The sequence below is a fragment of the Brassica oleracea genome, chromosome C7 (genome assembly GCF_000695525.1).
Source record: "Brassica oleracea var. oleracea cultivar TO1000 chromosome C7, BOL, whole genome shotgun sequence".
In the NCBI taxonomy this organism is placed as follows: domain Eukaryota; kingdom Viridiplantae; phylum Streptophyta; class Magnoliopsida; order Brassicales; family Brassicaceae; genus Brassica; species Brassica oleracea.
The window spans coordinates 44,643,886-44,665,154 of record NC_027754.1 but is presented as its reverse complement, the minus strand read 5'-3'; the positions used below and the strand labels follow the sequence as shown (position 1 = coordinate 44,665,154).

General features: G+C 37.0%; 4 protein-coding genes and 1 pseudogene across 4 annotated transcripts; 2 read left to right on the top strand and 3 right to left on the bottom strand.

The window, feature by feature from the left end:
• Positions 1–1,999: 1,999 nt before the first annotated feature.
• Positions 2,000–3,949, bottom strand: LOC106304353 (NAC domain-containing protein 73-like). The gene is made up of 3 exons (XM_013740761.1): positions 3,605–3,949; positions 3,314–3,503; positions 2,000–2,761 (listed from the first exon to the last, which is right to left on the bottom strand). The coding sequence occupies exons 1-3, from the start codon at positions 3,752–3,754 to the stop codon at positions 2,193–2,195; spliced, it is 909 nt and encodes a 302-aa protein (XP_013596215.1). The 5' UTR covers positions 3,755–3,949; the 3' UTR covers positions 2,000–2,192.
• Positions 3,950–11,846: 7,897 nt separating this feature from the next.
• LOC106301671 lies at positions 11,847–12,710 on the top strand (annotated as a pseudogene).
• On the bottom strand, positions 12,693–14,342 carry LOC106301670 (dnaJ homolog subfamily B member 1-like). The gene is made up of 3 exons (XM_013738123.1): positions 13,910–14,342; positions 13,349–13,701; positions 12,693–13,275 (listed from the first exon to the last, which is right to left on the bottom strand). Exons 1-3 carry the CDS (start codon positions 14,072–14,074, stop codon positions 12,840–12,842), a joined length of 954 nt encoding a protein of 317 aa, XP_013593577.1. The 5' UTR covers positions 14,075–14,342; the 3' UTR covers positions 12,693–12,839.
• Positions 14,343–14,816: 474 nt separating this feature from the next.
• On the top strand, positions 14,817–19,885 carry LOC106306479 (26S proteasome non-ATPase regulatory subunit 2 homolog B). Its single transcript, XM_013743113.1, has 22 exons — positions 14,817–15,061; positions 15,280–15,380; positions 15,460–15,580; positions 15,666–15,725; positions 15,885–15,995; positions 16,107–16,172; positions 16,276–16,397; positions 16,482–16,596; positions 16,716–16,790; positions 16,891–17,049; positions 17,131–17,238; positions 17,326–17,427; positions 17,514–17,654; positions 17,722–17,826; positions 17,900–18,121; positions 18,194–18,523; positions 18,605–18,664; positions 18,753–18,866; positions 18,946–19,031; positions 19,134–19,242; positions 19,330–19,508; positions 19,592–19,885. Exons 1-22 carry the CDS (start codon positions 14,945–14,947, stop codon positions 19,662–19,664), a joined length of 2,676 nt encoding a protein of 891 aa, XP_013598567.1. The 5' UTR covers positions 14,817–14,944; the 3' UTR covers positions 19,665–19,885.
• On the bottom strand, positions 19,760–20,717 carry LOC106306480. The gene has a single exon (XM_013743114.1). The coding sequence runs from the start codon at positions 20,575–20,577 to the stop codon at positions 20,356–20,358; it is 222 nt and encodes a 73-aa protein (XP_013598568.1). The 5' UTR covers positions 20,578–20,717; the 3' UTR covers positions 19,760–20,355.
• Positions 20,718–21,269: the final 552 nt, after the last annotated feature.

The following is a 21,269-nucleotide window of genomic DNA, read 5'->3' as shown; positions in this document are numbered from 1 at the left end:
TTCTTTGTGAGGGAATTAAACCCAAAGATACTCCAAACAGTCCTCTGGTGTTTGGCGTATTGAACTTTTCTTTTATCACTCACTAGAGGAACCCATGTTTCTAAAACCTGATGGAACTTTTTTTTGGGCCCAACAACAAACTTTCATTACCCAATTTATACTATACTTTTCTATGCATATTGTGTTGCATCCACAAAAATGATTGAATATGTGTAAGAAATCATCAAAGAACCTAGAAGAAGAACATGTGTAAGCAAGATCGCAAGATAAAACAACTACCAAATGAACAATAACGCACTTGTTTAGGAACAGTGTGTCTCCGTTAATGAAATCGGCTATTAATGACCTGAGACAAAGATCTTAAGGGGGAGTCAGAAATGCCATCCACAGACCATCTATGGCATTTTTGAGTGATACATGTAAGAAATCATCAAGGAACCTAGAAGAAGAACATGTGTAAGCAAGATCGCAAGAGAAAACAACTACCAAATGAACAAATAACGCACTTGTTTAGGAACAGTGTGTCTCCGTTAATGAAATCGGCTATTAATGATCTGAGATTCGATTCAACGTTCTTGAAAATCTTCAGAAGATGCTCAAGGAGAGCGCCGATGGGATGAGAGCCTCGGAGAAAGTTGAACAAGATGGTGAAGTTTTCTAGAAAACTGAATCAGAATCAGAATTAAAAGAGATATCAGAGAAGAAAAGAAAGAAATTAGAAGAGAGATCAGAGAATAACTTATTTTGATGAAAACCTCTTGTCAAGCTCGTTGAGAAGGTTGCAGAAGAAATTGAGATCGCTTCCTACTGGTGGAGAAAGATATGCTTCTCAAAGCTCATCGATCGCCTCCTTGATCGGAGTCCATGTGCGTAATCTCTCTTTTGCCATTGTTGAGAGAAAGAAACGTTAGAGAGGGAAAGTGAAAGTTCAAAGAGAAAATGTTTAGCGGAAGTGAAATATATACCTTATTAGGATTCGGTTCGCTGTGATGCAGAGCATGGTACATGAGCTTATATAGCTCTTGGATGAGCATCTACGCCATCAAACGGCCAAATTCGAAAGTCTACTCTAACCGTATAATTGTCTAAGAGCATGATTATTGGGGGATTTTTAGTGTGGGGTTCTTAGCGGAATATAAGAATCCGTCTCTTAACTTTTAACTAAAAAAGTTAAGAACCGGCTCTTAAAACTCTTATTTAAAAAGTTAAGAGACGGGTTCTTATATTCCGCTAAGAACTCCACCCTAAGAATCCCCTAATAATCATGCTCTAACGCGAGATGAACAACAGCTGGAATCACCTACATCCAGTACACCGTATGGTATTATGTAACAGCAGTCTGGGAGATACGAATCCAAATGACTTCTGGTTTTCATTTTTTATTCTTATCCTGAAAACCCGCGAAACTACTATGGAATTGGCTTATAGACCTTCTTTCTTAAAAAATCATAATAGCCCATCTCACACATCTGGATTATTTAAACCCGTTTGCATCCGGTTTTGGATGTATATTAACCAATTGCGAATTTACCATAAAAGCAACTACGTAAGCAGAAAAGTTTTGTTGATGTATAATAAATCGCTTGGGAGAGATTTAAAAAGATTAAAAAGAGTATACAGACTTCAATTCAAAGTTTAATGGCCACGTCGAGCAAATGAAGAAAACATGTCATTTGGTGAATATTTTTATGATTTTCGCTAGATATGTTTTTGTACCAAAGTGATCTTTGCATATGTGGTAGCAGTATGTAATACAGTAAGTACATGGTGATGTATATTTTATTTTCGATACAATGTTGTCAACACACTGACACGCACAACCAGTGGCAATTTTGTTTTACTGAAATACCACACACAACCATTGGCAATTGATTTTCATTTTTACTATGTATTGGATTTTGCACTTACTAAGCTACCGTCCCCCATAGATTGCCTACAAAATATCAAAATGGATTTTTATGTACCAAGAGGGAAAGAGAGATCTTTGTACATTTTTTTTTATAATCAGTTCGAGGAAATAAAATTGTACAAAGCAGTATAACCAAAACGGGGCAAAACATGATAACAAAATGTTACGTATATAAGATTGCAGTGTAATTTAATTTATTTTCAATGTATTGATGTTATATATAATGCTTAGATTATAGAGCGTCTCTTATTTTACGACCGTCCATATAAAGTTATTTCTCTTCTTAAGGTAAAGGTTGAGTACCATGAACCAAATGGTTCTGTATCCCGCTTTGATTAAACGAGATAATCGTTGGAATATTGTTGTAATACTCACTGGCTCGTGCGGATCCTCCACCGCCATTGCCTTTAACGTTACCATTATTATGATAAAGATGGTGACTACCACCACCACCGAGATGATGGCCGTGGAGGTAAGGCCGCTCCTTTGCCGTGGCAGCAGCAGCAAGGGATCCACCGCATTGGCGTGGTTGAGTCTGGTAGAAGATTTTGGAGACTACGAGTTCACCTTCTTTCTCTTCCTCGGTGGTGCCAAGATGATATTGATGCATTACCCAATTAGTCTTCTCGGGTTTTTTTTGTTTACCGTAGTTTGTGTAGAGTACTAGGATTTTTTTGTAGCCTTTCACTCTTCCTCCAGTGAGAACTGGCCGTGTTTTGCCGGTTTTGTGCCACCGTGTCTCGCCACCGACTTCGGAATCAGTGTGAACTTTACGTCGCTTTCTTGTTCCTGTAGTGTATGCCTTTGACGGTCGGTGGAAGAAATGACGGACCGTCCCGTCCGTGCTCACACCTATATATGTGAACATTTATTAATGTGACTGACTACAAATTAATCAATATTCAATACATAGTTTAATTAGGTATTACACTCCGTTGACGAAACAAAAAAGGTATAACAGTCCAATAATCAGTTGGATTGGCTACGTGCGCTATTTTTATTTAACATTTTCATCTGTTAGAAAATATGATACCATTCTTCTTCTTTTTGTAATTCTTAACAAACTCTAAATACTATACTAGCTATAGAAAATTAATGATAAAATTCGATCGTCGTAATATAATTAACCGTATAAAATTCGCTAAATCTAATCGAAACGGTATAAAATTCGCTAAATCTAACGACATGATCGTTTAGTAAGATGATTGCGCATCGTACTATAAAATTTAGATCTGTAGTCAATTTTTAAAGGTTTCATATTAGTAACCATGAATAGTTTAGATCATATTAGGTTTTCCTTTTTTCATGCTAGATAGTTTAGATCATATGAAGACAAAACATGTATTCACTATTAATAAAATGGGATACTTGTTGAGACTAATGGATAAATAAAAAAAAAATCACCTGGCAATTTCTCAGGATGGGTGTAACAAATACCATTTTCACCGTCAATGGTACGGATAAACTCATCGATGAGAGGATGAAGCTTTCTTGCGTCATCTCTTACCTTTCCTTCAAGATGCCCCAATACCTCTTGATCAGTCGGATCGAACTTCACTCCGGCAGGCAGTCCCGGCAAGTCATGGATCCCCGCCTATACTCATCGAATTTTATTCACATCAACAATCAATATTAATATCATCGAATAGTTTCCAAATGTATAGAAGCTGAATATAGCTAGATAGAAACAAGAACCTGTTCATGAAACTTGAATTTATGGCCACAAGAAGGACATGTTTTGTGACAAGAGACTTGAAATGAGGCTTCAGGAGACTCGGCCACTGTTGGGGAGGGAATGATTGTTTCAACGGTCTGAACATCGCTACTTTCATTGCACCAAGTCATATTGTTTTGTCTCTCTTAGTTTCCGCTTGTGCATTACTTCTCTTCTCTTCGTCCCCACTTCTCACAACTTCATTAGAATAAACAAAGGCATGGAAGAGAGATGGAGAGAAGGGAAAAAGGATTAAAGATGTCTAAAGCATATGTTTCCTAAGTATAACTCTTTGAGGTTATCTTGAGAAAGAGGAAGGAATTGAATTCTTGTTCACCACTTTTTATGTTGAGTTAATTGCTCTTTTTTGCACTTGATTTTAACCTTGTACTATCCATGAGAGAGAAAGATGAGAGAATCCTAAAAGAAATATTATTAAATCTCATAAATTTCTAATGTACACAAATCTAGTCATGTATACCTTCAGTAAGAAATTATTATTTTAAGACTTGGGTTTGTGTAACAAGTATGTCGAAACAAGGAAGCATACATGTTAAGTAACAATGAGAGGGAGAGGTACACCTACAACTTGAAAGTAAATTGTAAGGACACTTAACTATGAAACTTTCAAAATCAATATTTTACATTTATAACATTGATAAAAATATTGGCATTTTTTTACACTATACATGCATATACAGAATGCATATACATATTTGAGTAAACATATTTAACAGAATGAACATTCTACATTCTTTTTGCTTAAATACAAAGGGTTTTTTTGCAGAATTGATCTACAACTTAAAGTCAAACACAAAACTAACTTTTTTTTTTTTTTTGAAATTGGTTTTGCCCTATTCACCCCACAAGTTCATATAATTCACGAAAATGCCATCAATTTTTTTTTCTTTCCGAAAATGACATTTTTACTCTCTCACCCTCATCTTCTTCAAGTAATTACAAGATTGCAATTGTCATCAATACCCCCAACCACCATGAACAACCAATTTGAAGCTCATAATGCTCCCAAAATCGAGTTACCCTTCTTCTTTTTCCATTCTTGTGAACTATACACAACATAACTCTCACTTTCTCTCCACAATGAACTAAAAAACCCAAGATTTTGATTCTACATTTTTATGGTTCATAGAGTCATAGAAGCTAACGATTCTGGGTGAGCCACTTTCGTTTGAGATTCTGTGTGCTTGGAGAAGCCTTATGTGTGCTAAGGAAGTTATCTCACCAATTTAAGGTATGAAATCGAATTTTTTTTCCAGATCTGTTCGTCAGACGACTTACATGGGAAGTCGTCTGGCTGTAGACGACTTACCTGGAAGTCGTCTGGTCAACGCAGAAGTTATTTTTCCAATTGACTTTGAAATCGATTTTCTGAGACGACTGAAAGTTAAGTCGTCTGATTTTGTTTGGTTACAAAAAAATCTCCAAAGAACCTAGACTACTTACATTTCACTCGTCATAGGTTAGTTTTGCATTTGACTGGATTATTTCAGAAGTTTGACTTTCCCGGACGACTTACATTTCAGTCGTCTGGTGAAAATTGAAATATCAATATTTTATTAACACTAGACGACTTACAATTAAGTCGTCATAGTTTAGTTTTAAAATTGAAAAAAAACTTCAATATTTAATCATACCCAGACGACTTACAATTCAGTCATCCGCCCGACGACTTACATGTAAGTCGTCCAGGATTTTATTCTGAGATTCTGGTCAAACCTCGTAAATCCTGGACAACTTACATGTAAGTCATCTGACGGACGACTGAATTGTAAGTCGTCGAAATATAATTAAATATTGAAGTTTTTTTTCAATTGCAAAACTAACCTATGACGACTTAATTGTAAGTCGTCTAGTTTAAAAAAAAATATTATTATTTTAATTTTCACGAGACGACTGAAATGTAAGTCATCCAGGAAAGTCAAACTTCTGAAATAACCCAGTCAAATGCAAAACTAACCTATGACGACTATATGTAAGTCGTCTAGCTTTTTTGGAGTTTTTTTTAACCAAACAAAAGTAGACGACTTATTTTTCAGTCGTCTGAAATAACAGATTTCAAAGTCAATTGCAAAAATAACCTCTGCGTTGACCAGACGACGTATAGTTTAGTCGTCAGGAGTACTTAAATTGAAGTCGTCCGCTTCGATCTTTAATAAACTTTCGTTTTCTTTGTTCGAAGTTTGCTAATGTGTTTTATTTTGACTTTTTCAGATGATGTGTCAGTTACATGCAGTGTATGGAGAATGGTTGTTGAAAGATGGATGTTGGAATTTTTTGGTTGATCATTTCAATGGAGCGAGAATGTTATTTTTGAGTGAAGGTTCGACACATGCTGATCTTGTTGCAATGGCTCAACAAGATTATAACCTGGACATGAACACAGAGTCTGTGGAGTTAACCTACTCATTACAACAGATTGCTCCAGACCTTCCTCCTATTCATGTTACAAGTGATAGACAAGTTCGGAACTTGCTCGAGATAACTAAAACGCATAAAGTACGTCTTTGTGTATCAAGATTTAGCAAGATAAGAACGGTTTCAGAGGAAAGGGATGAAGATCATGTGGGAGATGAGGCTGAGGAGGGGGATGAAGCTGATTTGAGGGATGAAGATGAAGAGGGGGATGAAGCTGAGGAGGGGCATGAAGCTGAGGATCATGATGAGGAGGAGGATGCTGACATCCTTGTTATTAGGCCTGGGACTTATTATCCGAGATCCGCTCCGGATCCGCTCCGAGATCCGCTCCGAAAATAGGATATCTGGGGCGCCCGGATCCGAATCCGGAAAATCTTGGATCCGTGCAAACCGAATCCGGATCCGGATATCTTAATTTTTAGGTCCGGATATCCGGATCCGGATCCGTATTTTTAAAATACATTAGATTTTTAAATTTTATTAATATTTATATTTGATATATTAATATTTATACATGAATTAATCTTATAATATTATATTTTAGTTTTTACAATATTATAAACATATATAAATATATTTATAAATATTTAATTTATGTATTATATTAAAAAAATTAATTTTTTTGTTTAAAAATTAGTATTTTTTGTTAAAAAAAATTATTTTTAATTATTTTGACGGATCCGGATATCCGCGGATAATAGAATATCGAGACGGATATCCGAAACCTGGATATCCGGAAACCACGAATCCGGATCCGGATATTAAATCCACGGATCCGACGGATCCGGATCCGGATACCCTAAATTTCCCGGATATCCGGATCCGTCCCAGGGCTACTTGTTATCGCTGATGCTGAGGATTATAGTGAGTATGGAAAGGTTAAAGACGAGGATGAGGAAGAAGATGATGAAATCTATTTTGATGATTACAAAGGGGCATATGGTTATGAAGGAGAAGGATCATCTGCAGACAGAATCTATGTCAACCAGAGTTTTGCTAGTAAGGATGCACTGCTTTCAGAGTTGTTGTTGACAACGGTGAGGTGTAGGTTCTCCTTCAGAATATTCAAGTCAACGAAAACTCTCTTTGGGGCAACATGTCGTGTTAGTGGTTGTCAATGGAAGGTCTGAGCAAGTGTAAAACATGGGACTAAAACGTTTTGGGTAACCAAGTATGTGGAAATTCATACATGTTCCATCCCAGACAGAATCGCTCAGCGGAAACGCTGTACTCTGAAGTACATTGGTCGACTTTTCATAGATTGTGTTAGAATCATCGATGGGTTGAATCCGCAGCATATCAAAGATGCAATGAAGAACATGTTTGGCATGACACTTGATTACACCACTTCATACAGAGCATTGTTATATGCGCAAGAAATGGTGAGAGGATCAGCGGAAGACGGGCTACTGAAGTTTATTATTTCATTGATTTGTTTATTATTGATAAAAACAAAGGAAATTATGTCAAGTAATTTTGGCAAGATAATGTCGTGGAAAACGAACATATTTACCAAACTTTTTCATTAATGTCTCTTCAAATTTACAAAAAAAGTCACAACTAAAGGAGTACACATGCAAATCATAAAACAGACCACAAACAAAACTATTATAGATCATTCCTCTACAAAGACAAGCTTGGGCTCCACTTGATATGGGAGAAGACTTTGTCAGAAGACTTCCAGGAAGTCCAGACGACTTCTAGGAAGTCCAGACGACTTCCAGGAAGTCTAGACGACTTCCAGGAAGTCTAGACGACTGAAATGGAAGTCGTCTAGTGCATTATATTTTAGACGACTAACATGAAAGTCGTCCTAGAAGTCTTCCAGATCTGAAAATCTTGCATATCAAATCCAGATCTAAAAAACCTGGATATCCAAAAACGTTCAAATGATTTAAAAACAGAAAAAATGAGTGGAAGATTAGATAAATCTACCTTTATAGAACACCCATAAATACATATCTAAAATTAATAGATCTACCTTTAAATGAGTGGAAGATGAGTATCATCTGATTAAAAACCTGCAAAAAAAGATAGATTACATTTTTGTTGCAGTCATTAGAGAGAAAGAGAGAGAATGTGTAAATTTTTCTTTATATAGGGAGACAAAAAATCCAATTAGGTTAAATATTTTGATTCAGACGACTTCCTAGACGACTTACATAGACGGCTTACTTGTAAGTCGTCCAGAAGACTTTAATATTTCTAGCGGGAAATTAAAATATTTTTAGTGGGAAACTAAAATAGAAGACTTCCCAGACGACTTACGTCTGGTTTAAATTATTTAAGCGGGAAAATAATTTTTTAAAAAAATTTAGGCGGAAATATTTGGACGACTTACATGTAAGTCGTCTGTTTTAATTTCTTCACCAGACGACTGAAATGTAAGTCGCCTAGACCCTAAACATAACCCCTAAACTTAATTAACTAACTAAACACTTCATAAAATCAAATTAAACTTCAAAAGTGTTTACTATACACAAAATAAACATGTATATGTAAAAAATTAATTTTTTAAAAAAACATTCAAGCTTTCCAAAATCTAACCCTAAGTATACATATAATACTACAACATATGTTGTCAAACCCTAGACCAAAGAATACCATTATTCACTACCTACACTCATCTATGTTGAAAACAATTCAATTTTGTTATATTTTAATTTATATCACTTAAAACTGTTTATAATTACATGATTTTAATTTTTCGCTTATCAAAATATTTTTTTTTAAATTTAAAAATTATTTTTAAGATCAACTACACCAGAAGACTTACTTTGAAGTCGTCCAGACGACTTCCAACATCTCAGACGATTTACTAGGGCTATATTCGTAAAAATGACTTCTGTTTTTTTTTTTTGGTCACAAGGGGCTGAGCTGTAATTTCACAAGGCTTTTAGGTTAGTTTTGCATTTGATTCAAGTTTGAGTATATGTTTTAGGTTAAAATCAAGTTGTGGGTTAGTTTTGGCAAATTCTCTTTTGATATTTTGAAGAATAGATTAATTAATAAATGATTATCGTAAGAAAAGGAAAGAAAGATTGCTTGGGTTTTAAGTTTGGTTACATGGCATGTATGGTGTGTGAGAGAGAAATAGACAGAGACTGACCGAAGAAAACATATATGAAAAGAAAACAAAGTATTATGAACGAATATGTGCAAGCTTCCTTTTTTGGCAAGAACATTTTTAACTAACCCTTGCTAAAAAACATTCTGAATTTTTATTAGAATTAAAACATTCGGAAGTTATGATCCAAAATACGTTTATCTGGTCGTAGTTTGTGTGCTACTGCTACATATAAACTACAAAATATGCAACCAAACCATTTTTATATCAACCACCAATGAATTTATTAATTGGGTAATTTACTTATAAACGTATATGGTCGAAAATGAATATGAGATGGAGTGGGTTTGGGGCAATGTGTTAACTACTGGTCTGTGAGAGCTTAGACGTGATATGGTAGAAACAAAAATATGAAAAAAAGTTAAGGTCCAATGTCAACCTAGAGTGTATGTAAAGATATTATTACATAAGCGTATTCTTATAATTTACACATATGTATATACATCTTTTTCTCAACATGTCCATGTATAATATACATCTTTTGCTGAAATACAGATGGTATATTACGACAGAAAACAGTAGAATATTGGTATTGGTTTTTGATGATATTCTTCTACTTGTCTAATATAAATTCTAGGTCGCGCGGAAATGAAAAATTTATAGTTAGTTTCATTTTTCATCTTTATAACTTCTTAGTAACTGTTTGGAAATCTATTCTAAAAAAAGTTAGATGTAATATTCTTTTTTCCAAGTTAGAAGTGATATATACATAACACATGTGACATGCCATATTATGATAATTTCACTATAGACTTCAAAATTACAAAAATATATATCCATTGAAAAATGTGCCTTGTGAAAAAGGAAAATATCCCTCCGTGACATGAATTTGTTATATGTAATATATGGAGAATGAATAAAAAAAGTAGAGAACTAAATGATGTCAAAAAAAAGTTGAGAACTAAATTTTTTACGTATAAGGAGAAAAAGAAAGTTAAAAAGTCAGTCATTATTCTATTTCTTCACGTAGACTTCTTTTATTTTATTTTTGTCGTCTAATTTTATATTGCTTTCCCCCGTTAATATTGAAGATCTAGATTCCAAAGTCATGTTATACATTTTATTACTGTCCAGTCTATGCTTGTCTATCTGGTAAAAAAAAAAAAAATAATAATAATATAACTTCATGATCAATTTCATGAATTCACATCCACCACTATGAGTCTATGACTTTATGAACTGTGTATAAGTTTTGTTGTTAGATAAAGTCACGATGAAGTTTAAGAAATTCTTTTCAAAAATCGATCGTCAGAATGCAAAATAGTTTGCAAATTAGTGTGGCCGAGTATGACTAAATGAAGGTTGGCTATCGGGTGGAGGTGGACCAACCATCAAATGTTGTTGTAATCATTGCGTTAATTTAAATATCTAATATCCAAACTTCATAACATTAAGAGCTATTACCTGATCAGAAAGCTCCACTTTTCTGTTTCTGATTTCTTACAATTCACCCAACTTAAATACACACCGATAACTTAAATTCACCTAACTTAAATACACACCGATAACTTAAATTCACCTTCCGTGTACAGTGCCGCGAGAGTTTCCCACTGCTCTTAGACCGTTTTGACGCATTTGGATTTTGGACTACTACTAGAAAGAATACCAGAGACTTCTTGAAGCATGATTGCAACTTGTTCATGGAGGATGGTTTAGAGGAGGAGAGGACTCGCACATAGAAGACCAATGTGAATGACTCAGCTAATCTCTTCTTTGACCCCGAGATAAGGTATGGGATCGATAACCGGTTATAAACCGCAAGTGTAGTGGCAGTGCAAACCCATTTCGTCATATATTTATCTTAGTTAGATAACGTTACAAGAGTCTTCTTAGTTAACTTACATATACATTTACAGGCATTCGTCTAAACTGTATTAAACATAACGTACGTTTCGTCCAGATCTCAGTAATTAACACAAAGCTCAAAACAGTTTTTCCCCCCAAAAAAAAGAAGCTCAAAACAGTAACGTAGTTTTGTTTATTAAACGTTTTTAATACTCAAACATTTACGTAATTGGTTTTATTCCTGAGCTTCAAAAATAAAATTGTATTATATATTTGAAACGAATAATGATTAAAGTCACCATATATTTGTTTATATTAAACATAAGAAAAGTCCATATTCATTTCGTCAACAGCTGCTTGTCATCGGTGAAGAAGGTTCAGAACAGTTCAAAAGGTTGTGATTTTGTTTATATTATGAAATCTGTAACCAATTTCGTTAAATGATAATTTAAAAATGAATTTCATGGTGTTGTTTTTTAGTATAAATTGGTTACAGATTAATAGAAGAACATTTGGACTGTGTATATGAGATTTTCAACAAAATCACATATGTTTGATACATCAATGTAATAAAAGTAATTTTGTTAGTATTTACTTACATATACTAGGAAACGGTAACAAACGTTCTGTTATGAAAACTCCTCTTTCTTGTTTCATTAACTCCAATTCTATTTCGTTTTTACGTTTATGTTGGTAAACCCTGACCTGCAACAGAAACATAAAAATGGAAGAACAGAATATCAACCTCGAAACCTGAACACAACAGCTCAACGGAACAAGACACAAAACAAAAGAACCCATAAAACCTTTGTCCAAAGAGACATTTTCTAAACATTCAAACTTTGAAGGGTAAAATTAGTTTAAAAAAAAAGGTAATGGCGGAAACGCAGCACTTGCTGATATCTTCATTACCTGAAGCACCAAGAAAACCAAAGTCGAAAGTACAGAAAGTGACGAGGAAAGCATTCAAAGGAACAGCTCATCTCTCAAATCTCCTCCCGACCGGTTCTGTAATGGGTTTTCAGATAATGTGCCCTGTCCTAACCCATCAGGGTCAGTGTCCAACCATAGCCAGTCGCTGGCTCACCTGCTTCCTTGTCTTCGTCTGCGCCGTCTCTTGCTTCCTCCTTTCCTTCACCGACTCCTTTAGAGACCCACGCGGCAAGGTAACACATCTCTCTCCCATTCATAAACGGTCTTGGGCATAACAAATTGAAACATAACCACAAAATTTCCAAATAATTTACATAAACAAAGATTCTCGAATTTATACAGGAAAAAAGTTATTAAAATTTTACAAAATTGTTTGTATTCTCTAAAATCTCAAGACTGGCCATGCGATGATTCTGTTTTTTTTTTTTAATACAGGTCAGGTACGGTTTGGCAACACCAAGTGGTTTAATGGTGATGGATGGAACGATCACACTAACAGAGGAAGAGAAGGAAAAGTATAAACTAAGGTTTATTGATCTCATGCATGCAATGATGTCAATGCTCGTCTTCTTTGCAATCTCCATGTTTGATCAGAACGTCATCCGTTGCTTGTTCCCTGTTCCTTCCGAAGACACCAAGGAGCTCCTCACCGGTTTGCCTTTTATCATCGGCGTTGTTTGCGGCGGCTTCTTCCTCGTGTTCCCCACGCGCCGTCACGGCATTGGATCTCCCCTTACCAAAGAATAATCTAGACAAGGGGAAAATAATAAAGACATACACTTTTGTAGTAAACACACAAAAGACTTTTTTTTTGAACTTTCAATTTTTGTTTCTAGAGGACATGTAATAACCAAATCTTTGTAAGAACTATCTTGAAAAAAATAATTTAAACAACAACAGGAGGGCATTAGAACCCAATCTTGAAGCTTTACTTATCACCCAAGAAGCTTCTTGAAACCAGACTTCTGTTCTGTAGTCAACCTCGCTGGGAACTTGATGTTGAACTTGATCCTCAAGTTACCTTTCTTCGTTTGATCTTTCTGAAGTGGCATTCCCTCTTTAGGCACCACCTCTTCGTACTCTGGATGGATCACGTTAGTGATAGGGATCGTAAGCGTCCGACCATCGAGTGTAGTTAGGTTCACGGTGTAGCCTGTTAAGGCCTCAGCCAGCGAGATCTTCTGCGTGACAATCAAGTCGTTGCCATCACGTGTGAACACCGGGTGGGGCTTCTCGTCGATGATGAAGACGAGATCCGCTGGGATAACTCCGGGATGCTCGTTGCCTTTCTCAGGGAATGTGATCTTGGTCCCTTTCTTCCATCCTGGTTTCACTCCAATCGTTAGTATCTCTTCCGTTTGCGTTGCTTTGCTGCAAGTTAGAGCACACAGAGATCTAAGTAATTGTAAAGGAGCATGGTATGTGAGATTGATTGCTTGCTTACCCGCTGGCGTCTAGAATCTCCCTTGAGATCTTCATCTTCTTGGTGGTTCCTTTGTAGAGATCTTCAAGGCTACAAGGCAGCTTGTTCTCTATTGGAGCCACTTTCCTAGCTGCAGCCTGATGATGATGATGATGGTGATGATGGTGGTGCATTGATCCACCAGCACCACCTCCTCCACCAAAAGGAGTCGAGAATCCGAAAAACTCAGTGAATATATCATCAGCACTTCTCGGGTTGAATCCTGTAGAGAAGTAGGAAGCTCCAGAAGCAGCATTAGGAGGTGGCACGTTGCCTTTTAAACCTTCCTCACCGTACTGATCATACACCGCTCTCTTCTGAGGATCGCTAAGAACCTAAACAAAGACCAATGTCAGCCACATAAAGCCCGAATCAAAGTAACCAACCATCTTTAACAATCTAGCAAACCCACAAGATCAAATCGTGAAATTAGCAATCTATGCGACTAATTGATTCTCAAAAATCATGAAAGGCGACAACTTTGGGGATGAATTTGATAAAGGAATCAACTTTTAAAATTGAGACAATAAAAACAGAACATACATCGTAGGCTTCGGAGATCTGTTTGAATTTAGCTTCGGCGTCTTTTTTGTTGGTGGGGTTCTTGTCGGGATGCCATTTCATGGCGAGTTTTCTGTAAGCTTTCTTGAGGTCATCGTCGGTGGCGCTTCTATCGACCTGTAGAAGCTTGTAGTAATCCACACCCATCTCACCTCCTTCTTCCTTCTTCTGTCTTCTGTCTTCTGTATCTTCAGTTTTTCCTGAATCTGATTGGTGATTTTAATTAAAAATGTATTTTTTCTGGGTTTATATCTCTCTGTAGACGTCTTCTCCCTTTCTTTCTCTTTCACAATTGAAGTTTCTTACAAGTAGGGAATCTCGTGGAAGCTTCGAGAAGACACGATCGCTATCTCTCTCTCTTCGTTGACGGTGTGTTTGCTTGCCCTCTTGCCTCTTTTGCCTTCACCCTTTCCGTTTTGTTTTCCTTTTCTCTTTTACAGTTTTCCTTTATTTGTTTTTGTTTTTCCATTATTAGACAACTAATCATTAAATATCACATTTTAGGTGGAGTTTGAGTCTAGTGGTTTGATCAACTATTTAACAATCCTAGAATTTAAATTTTGGAAAATATGGTTTATAATTATTTATATAAGATTAGTTGAGATTTTTTTGTAAAAAATAAAATCATTATGATGGATCTTCATAAAACAGCTCAAGACTATATAATTAAAACCGTGAATAACAATAAAATATAGATGGATTTATAGGTTGTAGTTGGCATCATTGTAATTTTTAATTTTAGCTAACGGCACAAGTTAGTTTTACAAAAACGGGCCATTAAGTAGCCCAATTATATAATGGGCCTAGCCCATAATAGAATTCTTGATGGACGGGTAATCTTCTCCGCAAGTGTGTATATTTACTTGCATCTGTTTCGTTATTACAGCAGTTCAGTTCCGGAAGAAAAGCATCCTTCTTCTCTAACTTGCACTTTAAAGTCTTAGGGTTTGCTCGATTTGGTCCGAGTTTTCGAATTCCGACGATTCTTCAGATTGATCGTTTGCTCCATTGATTGAGATGGCTCCAGGTCCAGATCCGAACAGCGTTGGCGATGGTGCGAAGCGAGATGAAGCTACGACTAAGGTTCCTTCCAAGGAGCCAAAGAAGAAGGATGATAAGAAGGAAGAAGATCTGGTAATCTCGATTTCGCATTCTCTTTGATTCTTTGCTTGGCTGCAAGAGTTAGTTCATAATCATAGTTGGTGGAGATTCACGATTAAGCTGTAGATTCTGCACTAATGTAGAGATTTAGGGTTTAGCCTGTTAATTGGTTTTGAAAGCCTAGCTAAAGTGATTGCTATAGCTAAAGTGATTGCTATATGACTTGTTTTTGCATCTGATGTGATTTGTAGTCTGAAGAGGACTTGCAACTGAAGCAGAACCTGGAGCTCTATGTTGAGAGGGCTAAAGACCCTAATCCCGAACTGCAGAAGGCTGCTCTCGAAAGCATGAGGTAATTCGTGTGTTTCTCTTAACCTATTTTCGATTTAATTAGCTGATAATACTCAGATAATCTTTTTTTTAATCTGTAGGCAGGAGATCCGTGCCTCAACAAGCTCCATGACATCGGTTCCTAAACCCCTCAAGTTTCTCCGCCCTCACTATGGAACTCTTAAGGAGTTTCATAAAAATATGGGCGAGTCCGATCTCAAGGTAACAATTTCAAGAAATTATTGCCATCTTCTTGCTTATTCTACTACTGTGTATGGATTAAAGATGACTTTTTATGTGACTGCAGAAATTGCTGGCTGATATACTGTCTGTCTTGGCACTGACCATGTCTGCTGAGGGTCAAAGGGTATGTGCTTTCTTGTTATTATAGTAGGAATAGAAAAAAACATATTTATCTGTGTGTTTCCCCTTTTGATATGCCTTGAACAGTTTTGTATTTTGTGGTTCTTTGCTAGAATTTGAGGTGATTTTTGTTGATTGATTTTGTTATGCAATACTCTTTTAGGAAAGCTTAGGATATAGGTTGACTGGATCAGAGGGTGACATCGGATCTTGGGGTCACGAGTATGTCAGGAATTTGGCCGGAGAGATTGCAGAAGAGTATACAGTTCGTCAGGTTAGAAAACAAATTCGTTGATGAATATTATGACAATGTGCTTTTCCACTTTTTTTTAGAATTGCTTCTGAAATATAGTTAATTGCTTGTTCTTTTTTTGGGTTAAATCAGGGCGAGGAGGCTTCTATTGAGGACTTAATGGATCTTGTGCAGCAAATTGTTGCTTTTCACATGAAGGTGAGATCCCTCTCATACTTACTTTTAACTTTCATTTATAGGCTTGAGACTTGCATCTCTTGTGTTTTCGTATCTCTGAAGGATTCCATTTTGTTTATTGCAGCATAATGCAGAAACCGAAGCTGTTGACCTCTTAATGGATGTTGAGGATCTTGATCTCTTACTTGAGCATGTAGACCGCACTAATTTCAGGAGGACGTGCAACTATCTCACCAGTGCAGCCAAGTAATTTAATTATGATCATGTGTCTGGTGTTGCACACTCAATTTGTGGTTTTAGATTACTCACTGTAATTTTCTATTTGTTCAGGTACCTTCCAGGACCGGATGACATGCTGGTTTTAGATATTGCTTACATGATCTACATCAAGTTTGAAGAATATCCAAACGCTCTGCAAATTGCACTGTTTCTTGATAACATGCAGGTCTGGTTTCTAATCTTCATACATAACTTAATATCCTCTCTCTCTGCATCATGGGGGCAGCTGGAAAATCCTCCAAGTGATGTATTTTTCTTACATGACATATATTTTCCTTATTGCAGTATGTGAAGCAAGTATTTACCTCGTGCACTGACCTGCTAAGAAAGAAACAGTTCTGCTACATGATATCACGTCATGTAAGTGCTTGATGAATAATGATTAACATCACTGAAGAGATTCAGTACCTGACGACTCACTTTCTTATTTATCCTTTTCTCTTATTATTCCCCAATGCAGGGCATCACCTTTGAGCTTGACCCTGAGATGGTTGAAAACGACGTTGACAGAGAAATGCTACAGGATATTGTTAACAACACTAAGTTGAGTGAAGGATATCTGACGCTTGCAAGGGATATTGAGGTCATGGAAGCCAAGACGCCTGAAGACATCTACAAGGTATATCAGTTATTGGTTTATTTGGTCACATGATCTGTTTTTCTTTTCAGTGTCTCTTATCTATTCTATGAAATTTTGCAGGCTCACTTGCTTGACGGCAGGGCTAGCTCTGGCCCAAGTGCGGATTCGGCTAGACAAAATCTGGCTGCCACTTTTGTGAATGCATTTGTAAATGCTGGTTTTGGCCAGGTATGATGATCACAGATTCTTATTCTGTGCATAATGAAAAGAAATTTATAAGCTGGGCTGCCCTTTTGATATATTCACTTATTGCAGGACAAGTTAATGACAGTGCCATCAGACTCGACCAGTGGATCTGCTGGAAACTGGCTCTTCAAAAACAAAGAACATGGCAAGACCAGTGCAGCTGCTAGTCTGGTATACCTCCCCACGCATTGACTAGCTGTGTTTCATATCTTTGAAGTGATGATTGTAAACGGGACGTCGTTGTTTTCCTATGATAGGGTATGATTCTATTGTGGGATGTGGACGCTGGACTCACTCACCTCGACAAATATTTCCACTCCAATGATAATCCCATCATCGCTGGAGCTCTGCTTGGTGTTGGGATTGTTAACTGCGGCATTAAGAATGACTGTGATCCTGTGAGTTGATCTCTTTGCGCTCAATATTTTTCGCCGTACACTCTTCTCACTAACATATCTTTCTCAGGCATTGGCCCTTCTTGGAGAATACATTGACAAAGAGGATTCATCTGTCCGAATCGGTGCTATTATGGGTCTCGGGATTGCATACGCAGGCTCCCAAAACGATCAGGTGAAGATATGTTGTCTACTTACCTACAATGCTATGTTGACGAGAGACTAACATTGCTAAACTATTTGGACAGATAAGAAGCAGTTTGTCTCCAGTACTAAACGATGCAAAGGCACCTCTCGATGTGATTGCGTTTGCTGCACTTAGTTTGGGGATGATTTACGTTGGCTCGTGTAACGAAGAGGTTGCGCAGTCCATCATATTCGCTTTGATGGATCGGAGTGAGGCGGAACTGGGTGAAGCCCTCACTCGCTTCTTGCCTCTTGGACTTGGACTTCTCTACCTTGGCAAACAGGTATGCAACTAACTTGATTATTGTTATTTTTTTCTCGCGTGTCAGTCTTAAACTTGTTCCAATATCGAGCAGGAAAGCGTGGAGGCCACCGCAGAGGTTTCAAAGACGTTCAATGAGAAGATCAGAAAGTATTGTGATATGACACTTCTTTCATGTGCGTATGCTGGAACTGGGAACGTCCTTAAGGTCCAGGACCTTCTGGCTCAGTGTGGAGAGCATCTGGAGAAAGGTGATATCCACCAGGGTCCAGCCGTGCTTGGATTAGCGATGGTTGCTATGTCTGAAGAACTGGGTCTCGATATGGCCATCCGTTCTCTGGAGCGCGTGCTACAGTATGGAGAACAGAACGTAAGGCGTGCAGTGCCTTTGGCCCTTGGTCTCCTATGTATATCAAACCCGAAGGTGAATAATTTTTTTTTAAAATAAATCTGATTTTACTTTAACTTCTTGAGAATACTCTCTAATATTTTTCCATGATTTCAGGTGACTGTTATGGACACTTTGAGCCGGCTTAGCCATGACACAGATTCAGAAGTTGCCATGGTGAGTTGATCTTTTTCACCACTCATGGTTCAGGTGCATTAGTTACTTCATTGACTTAATTTGCAATGTTTAATCTTGATTTCTACAGTCAGCGATTGTTTCTCTTGGTTTGATCGGCGCTGGAACTAACAACGCAAGGATTGCCGGCATGCTTAGAAACCTCTCCAGCTATTATTACAAGGATGCCAGCCTTCTCTTCTGTGTAATGTGTTAAACTTTATGTTTTTTGTTTTTCGTGCAATAAACACAGTTCTTTTAATTTTGTTTAGTTGTAATTGCAGGTGCGTATTGCTCAAGGGCTGGTGCATATGGGAAAGGGTCTCTTAACTCTCAGCCCCTTCCACTCCGAGAGGCTCTTGCTATCCCCGTAAGTGTTAACATGAATACTTTGCTTAAAGATGGGTGTTGTGTTTTAATTTGTGAAGCTAAATCCTAAACAAGTATGTTGTGCTTTTTTTTGTGTGTCCAGAACTGCGCTTGCTGGTATAGTGACATTGTTACATGCATGCCTTGACATGAAGTCCATCATACTGGGGAAATACCATTATGTGCTCTACTTCCTCGTTTTGGCGATGCAGGTGAGTGCAATGTTCTGTGCTAGGATTCCTTTGTTAAAATTGATTAAGCGAATTTTTATGTATTAACACAAACGGTTGAGTATGTAGCCAAGGATGATGCTGACGGTGGATGAGAACTTGAAGCCCATCTCCGTGCCAGTGCGAGTAGGACAAGCGGTTGATGTGGTTGGACAGGCAGGTCGACCAAAGACAATCACTGGGTTCCAAACGCATTCAACACCAGTTCTCCTTGCTGCTGGGGAGAGAGCAGAGCTCGCAACTGACAAGTATGTTGCTTCCTACTCGTAAGACGAAACTATGTTTTAAATTTTGGAATCTAATATATCCTGGTTCTCGTTTGGGGTCACAGGTACATTCCATTGTCTCCCATACTGGAAGGTTTCATCATATTGAAAGAAAATCCAGACTATAGAGAGGAGTGAATTCGAGGTTTGAAGTGACCAGCATTTGGAAGAGCTAAATGGTTTTTTATGTGCACAAGAGATCGTTTTATTGGCTTAGTTTACTGGCTTATGTTCCCATTAAATGGTTTAGTTAACAATTTCCTTCTGTTGAATCGCGCTTATTGTGCACTAAATCATTCTGAAGTTGGATAATATTTTTTTTCTTCCAAATTTTCAATTCTCTAGATCGACTTGTACTACTCTGGTTTACTGCTCGGTAACTTTAGTTTCATGCTTTGTTCTCACTCCAACTCCAATTTGTTTAACATGCAGACGCGTCTTGTTGTCCTCATGATTTGGCAAAAACTATGTAATATAAAATTTTAGGAAGGTGACCCCGGCAGACTGGCGTGCAAGGCTTACTCGTTTACAATAATTTTTTTGAGGCATATCGTTGTTCTCAACTACCACAAAAATAATTCTCTCGTAAAGGCAGATTAAGCAATCTTATTGAGATTAACAACTAGCAAAAGTAAGGATGTACATGTATAATGATGGTCTAGTTTTTTTGGGGTCAAAATGATGGTTTAGTTTCTACCGCTATCTATATATGTGAATTTACCCTAGAGATCAAACAACAAAGAAATAAATGAACTGAATACTTTTTTGTATACATATTTGGTTATATCGACACTAATCCATCTCCTCCAACTTGAAACAAAAACTAGTTTTAATGGCCACGTCCTCTTGGACTAGGACCTGAAGCCAAACGCTGAAACCAGGAATCCACCGTCGACTTCATCTTCTCCACACTCATCACCGTCGCTCTTCCGTCTCCTGACTTCTCCATTAGAACCCTCCCTGCCGCGGCCGGAACCACCACGTGTTCTACCACCAACAAGGACACCATCATCACCACGATCAAAATAGTAGACCAACTAACTCTCCTCATATGATTTTGCTTTCTCTGCTTTACGTAAAAAAAAATAAGGAGCTTCGAAGTAGTCAGGTAATAAAAGATTTTTGTTTGTTTGGCTAAGAAGAAAAATAAGAGTTATGGTTATGTTGGATCAGATAGAGGAGAGGGAGTATTATATAATGCTTAGTTATGAGGAAGTGGTCATGTCTCAATGAGTTCATCACTTAGGTCGGATTTTACCGGCGCCATCTCACGATTTGCGTGTTGACCACGTATTGTGACTTGAACGGGTCGCTCTACAACACTCGATGTATACACATCTATCATTATGGATTTGGATTTTAAAATATTTACGCGGCTATTATAAAATAAACTTAATCAAAGCTAACATCTAACATGCAAATTGCTCAAGATATTCTTATCATATTCATATGCTTATTTATTAAGTTTAATGAGACAACTAAAACATTTTTTTTTCAAACCAATGATCTTAAATTTAAGACAAATGTATCTATATATTAAAATAAATTACATACAAATAAATTATTTCGATGCCGATGTGTTTGCACAACTATAAAACAAAGGTTTACTTTTGTTCTGAAAAGTCAAAGCTTGAGTTTTGAAACTTAACGCGGAAGCCAAGACTTGACTAATTGAACTACCGCGCAAGAGGACCAATTAAAAGTTTCACCTAAATAACTCTCTTACCAGTTTAGCTTGGGGAA

Bases quoted from the DNA above. Each gene is read 5' to 3' on its own strand.
- LOC106301670 (XM_013738123.1), bottom strand. From the start codon at position 14,074: ATGGGTGTGGATTACTACAAGCTTCTACAGGTCGATAGAAGCGCCACC. The intron at 13,702-13,909 runs GTATGTTCTGTT...GTCTTTGTTTAG, and splicing joins AGATCTCCGAAGCCTACGAT to GTTCTTAGCGATCCTCAGAA. The intron at 13,276-13,348 runs GTAAGCAAGCAA...TCTAACTTGCAG, and splicing joins GAGATTCTAGACGCCAGCGG to CAAAGCAACGCAAACGGAAG.
- LOC106306480 (XM_013743114.1), bottom strand. From the start codon at position 20,577: ATGAGGAGAGTTAGTTGGTCTACTATTTTGATCGTGGTGATGATGGTG.
- LOC106304353 (XM_013740761.1), bottom strand. From the start codon at position 3,754: ATGACTTGGTGCAATGAAAGTAGCGATGTTCAGACCGTTGAAACAATC. The intron at 3,504-3,604 runs GTTCTTGTTTCT...CGATGAGTATAG, and splicing joins AATTCAAGTTTCATGAACAG to GCGGGGATCCATGACTTGCC. The intron at 2,762-3,313 runs GTGATTTTTTTT...TCACATATATAG, and splicing joins CCATCCTGAGAAATTGCCAG to GTGTGAGCACGGACGGGACG.
- LOC106306479 (XM_013743113.1), top strand. From the start codon at position 14,945: ATGGCTCCAGGTCCAGATCCGAACAGCGTTGGCGATGGTGCGAAGCGA. The intron at 17,827-17,899 runs GTGAAGATATGT...CTATTTGGACAG, and splicing joins CAGGCTCCCAAAACGATCAG to ATAAGAAGCAGTTTGTCTCC. The intron at 19,243-19,329 runs GTGAGTGCAATG...TTGAGTATGTAG, and splicing joins TCCTCGTTTTGGCGATGCAG to CCAAGGATGATGCTGACGGT.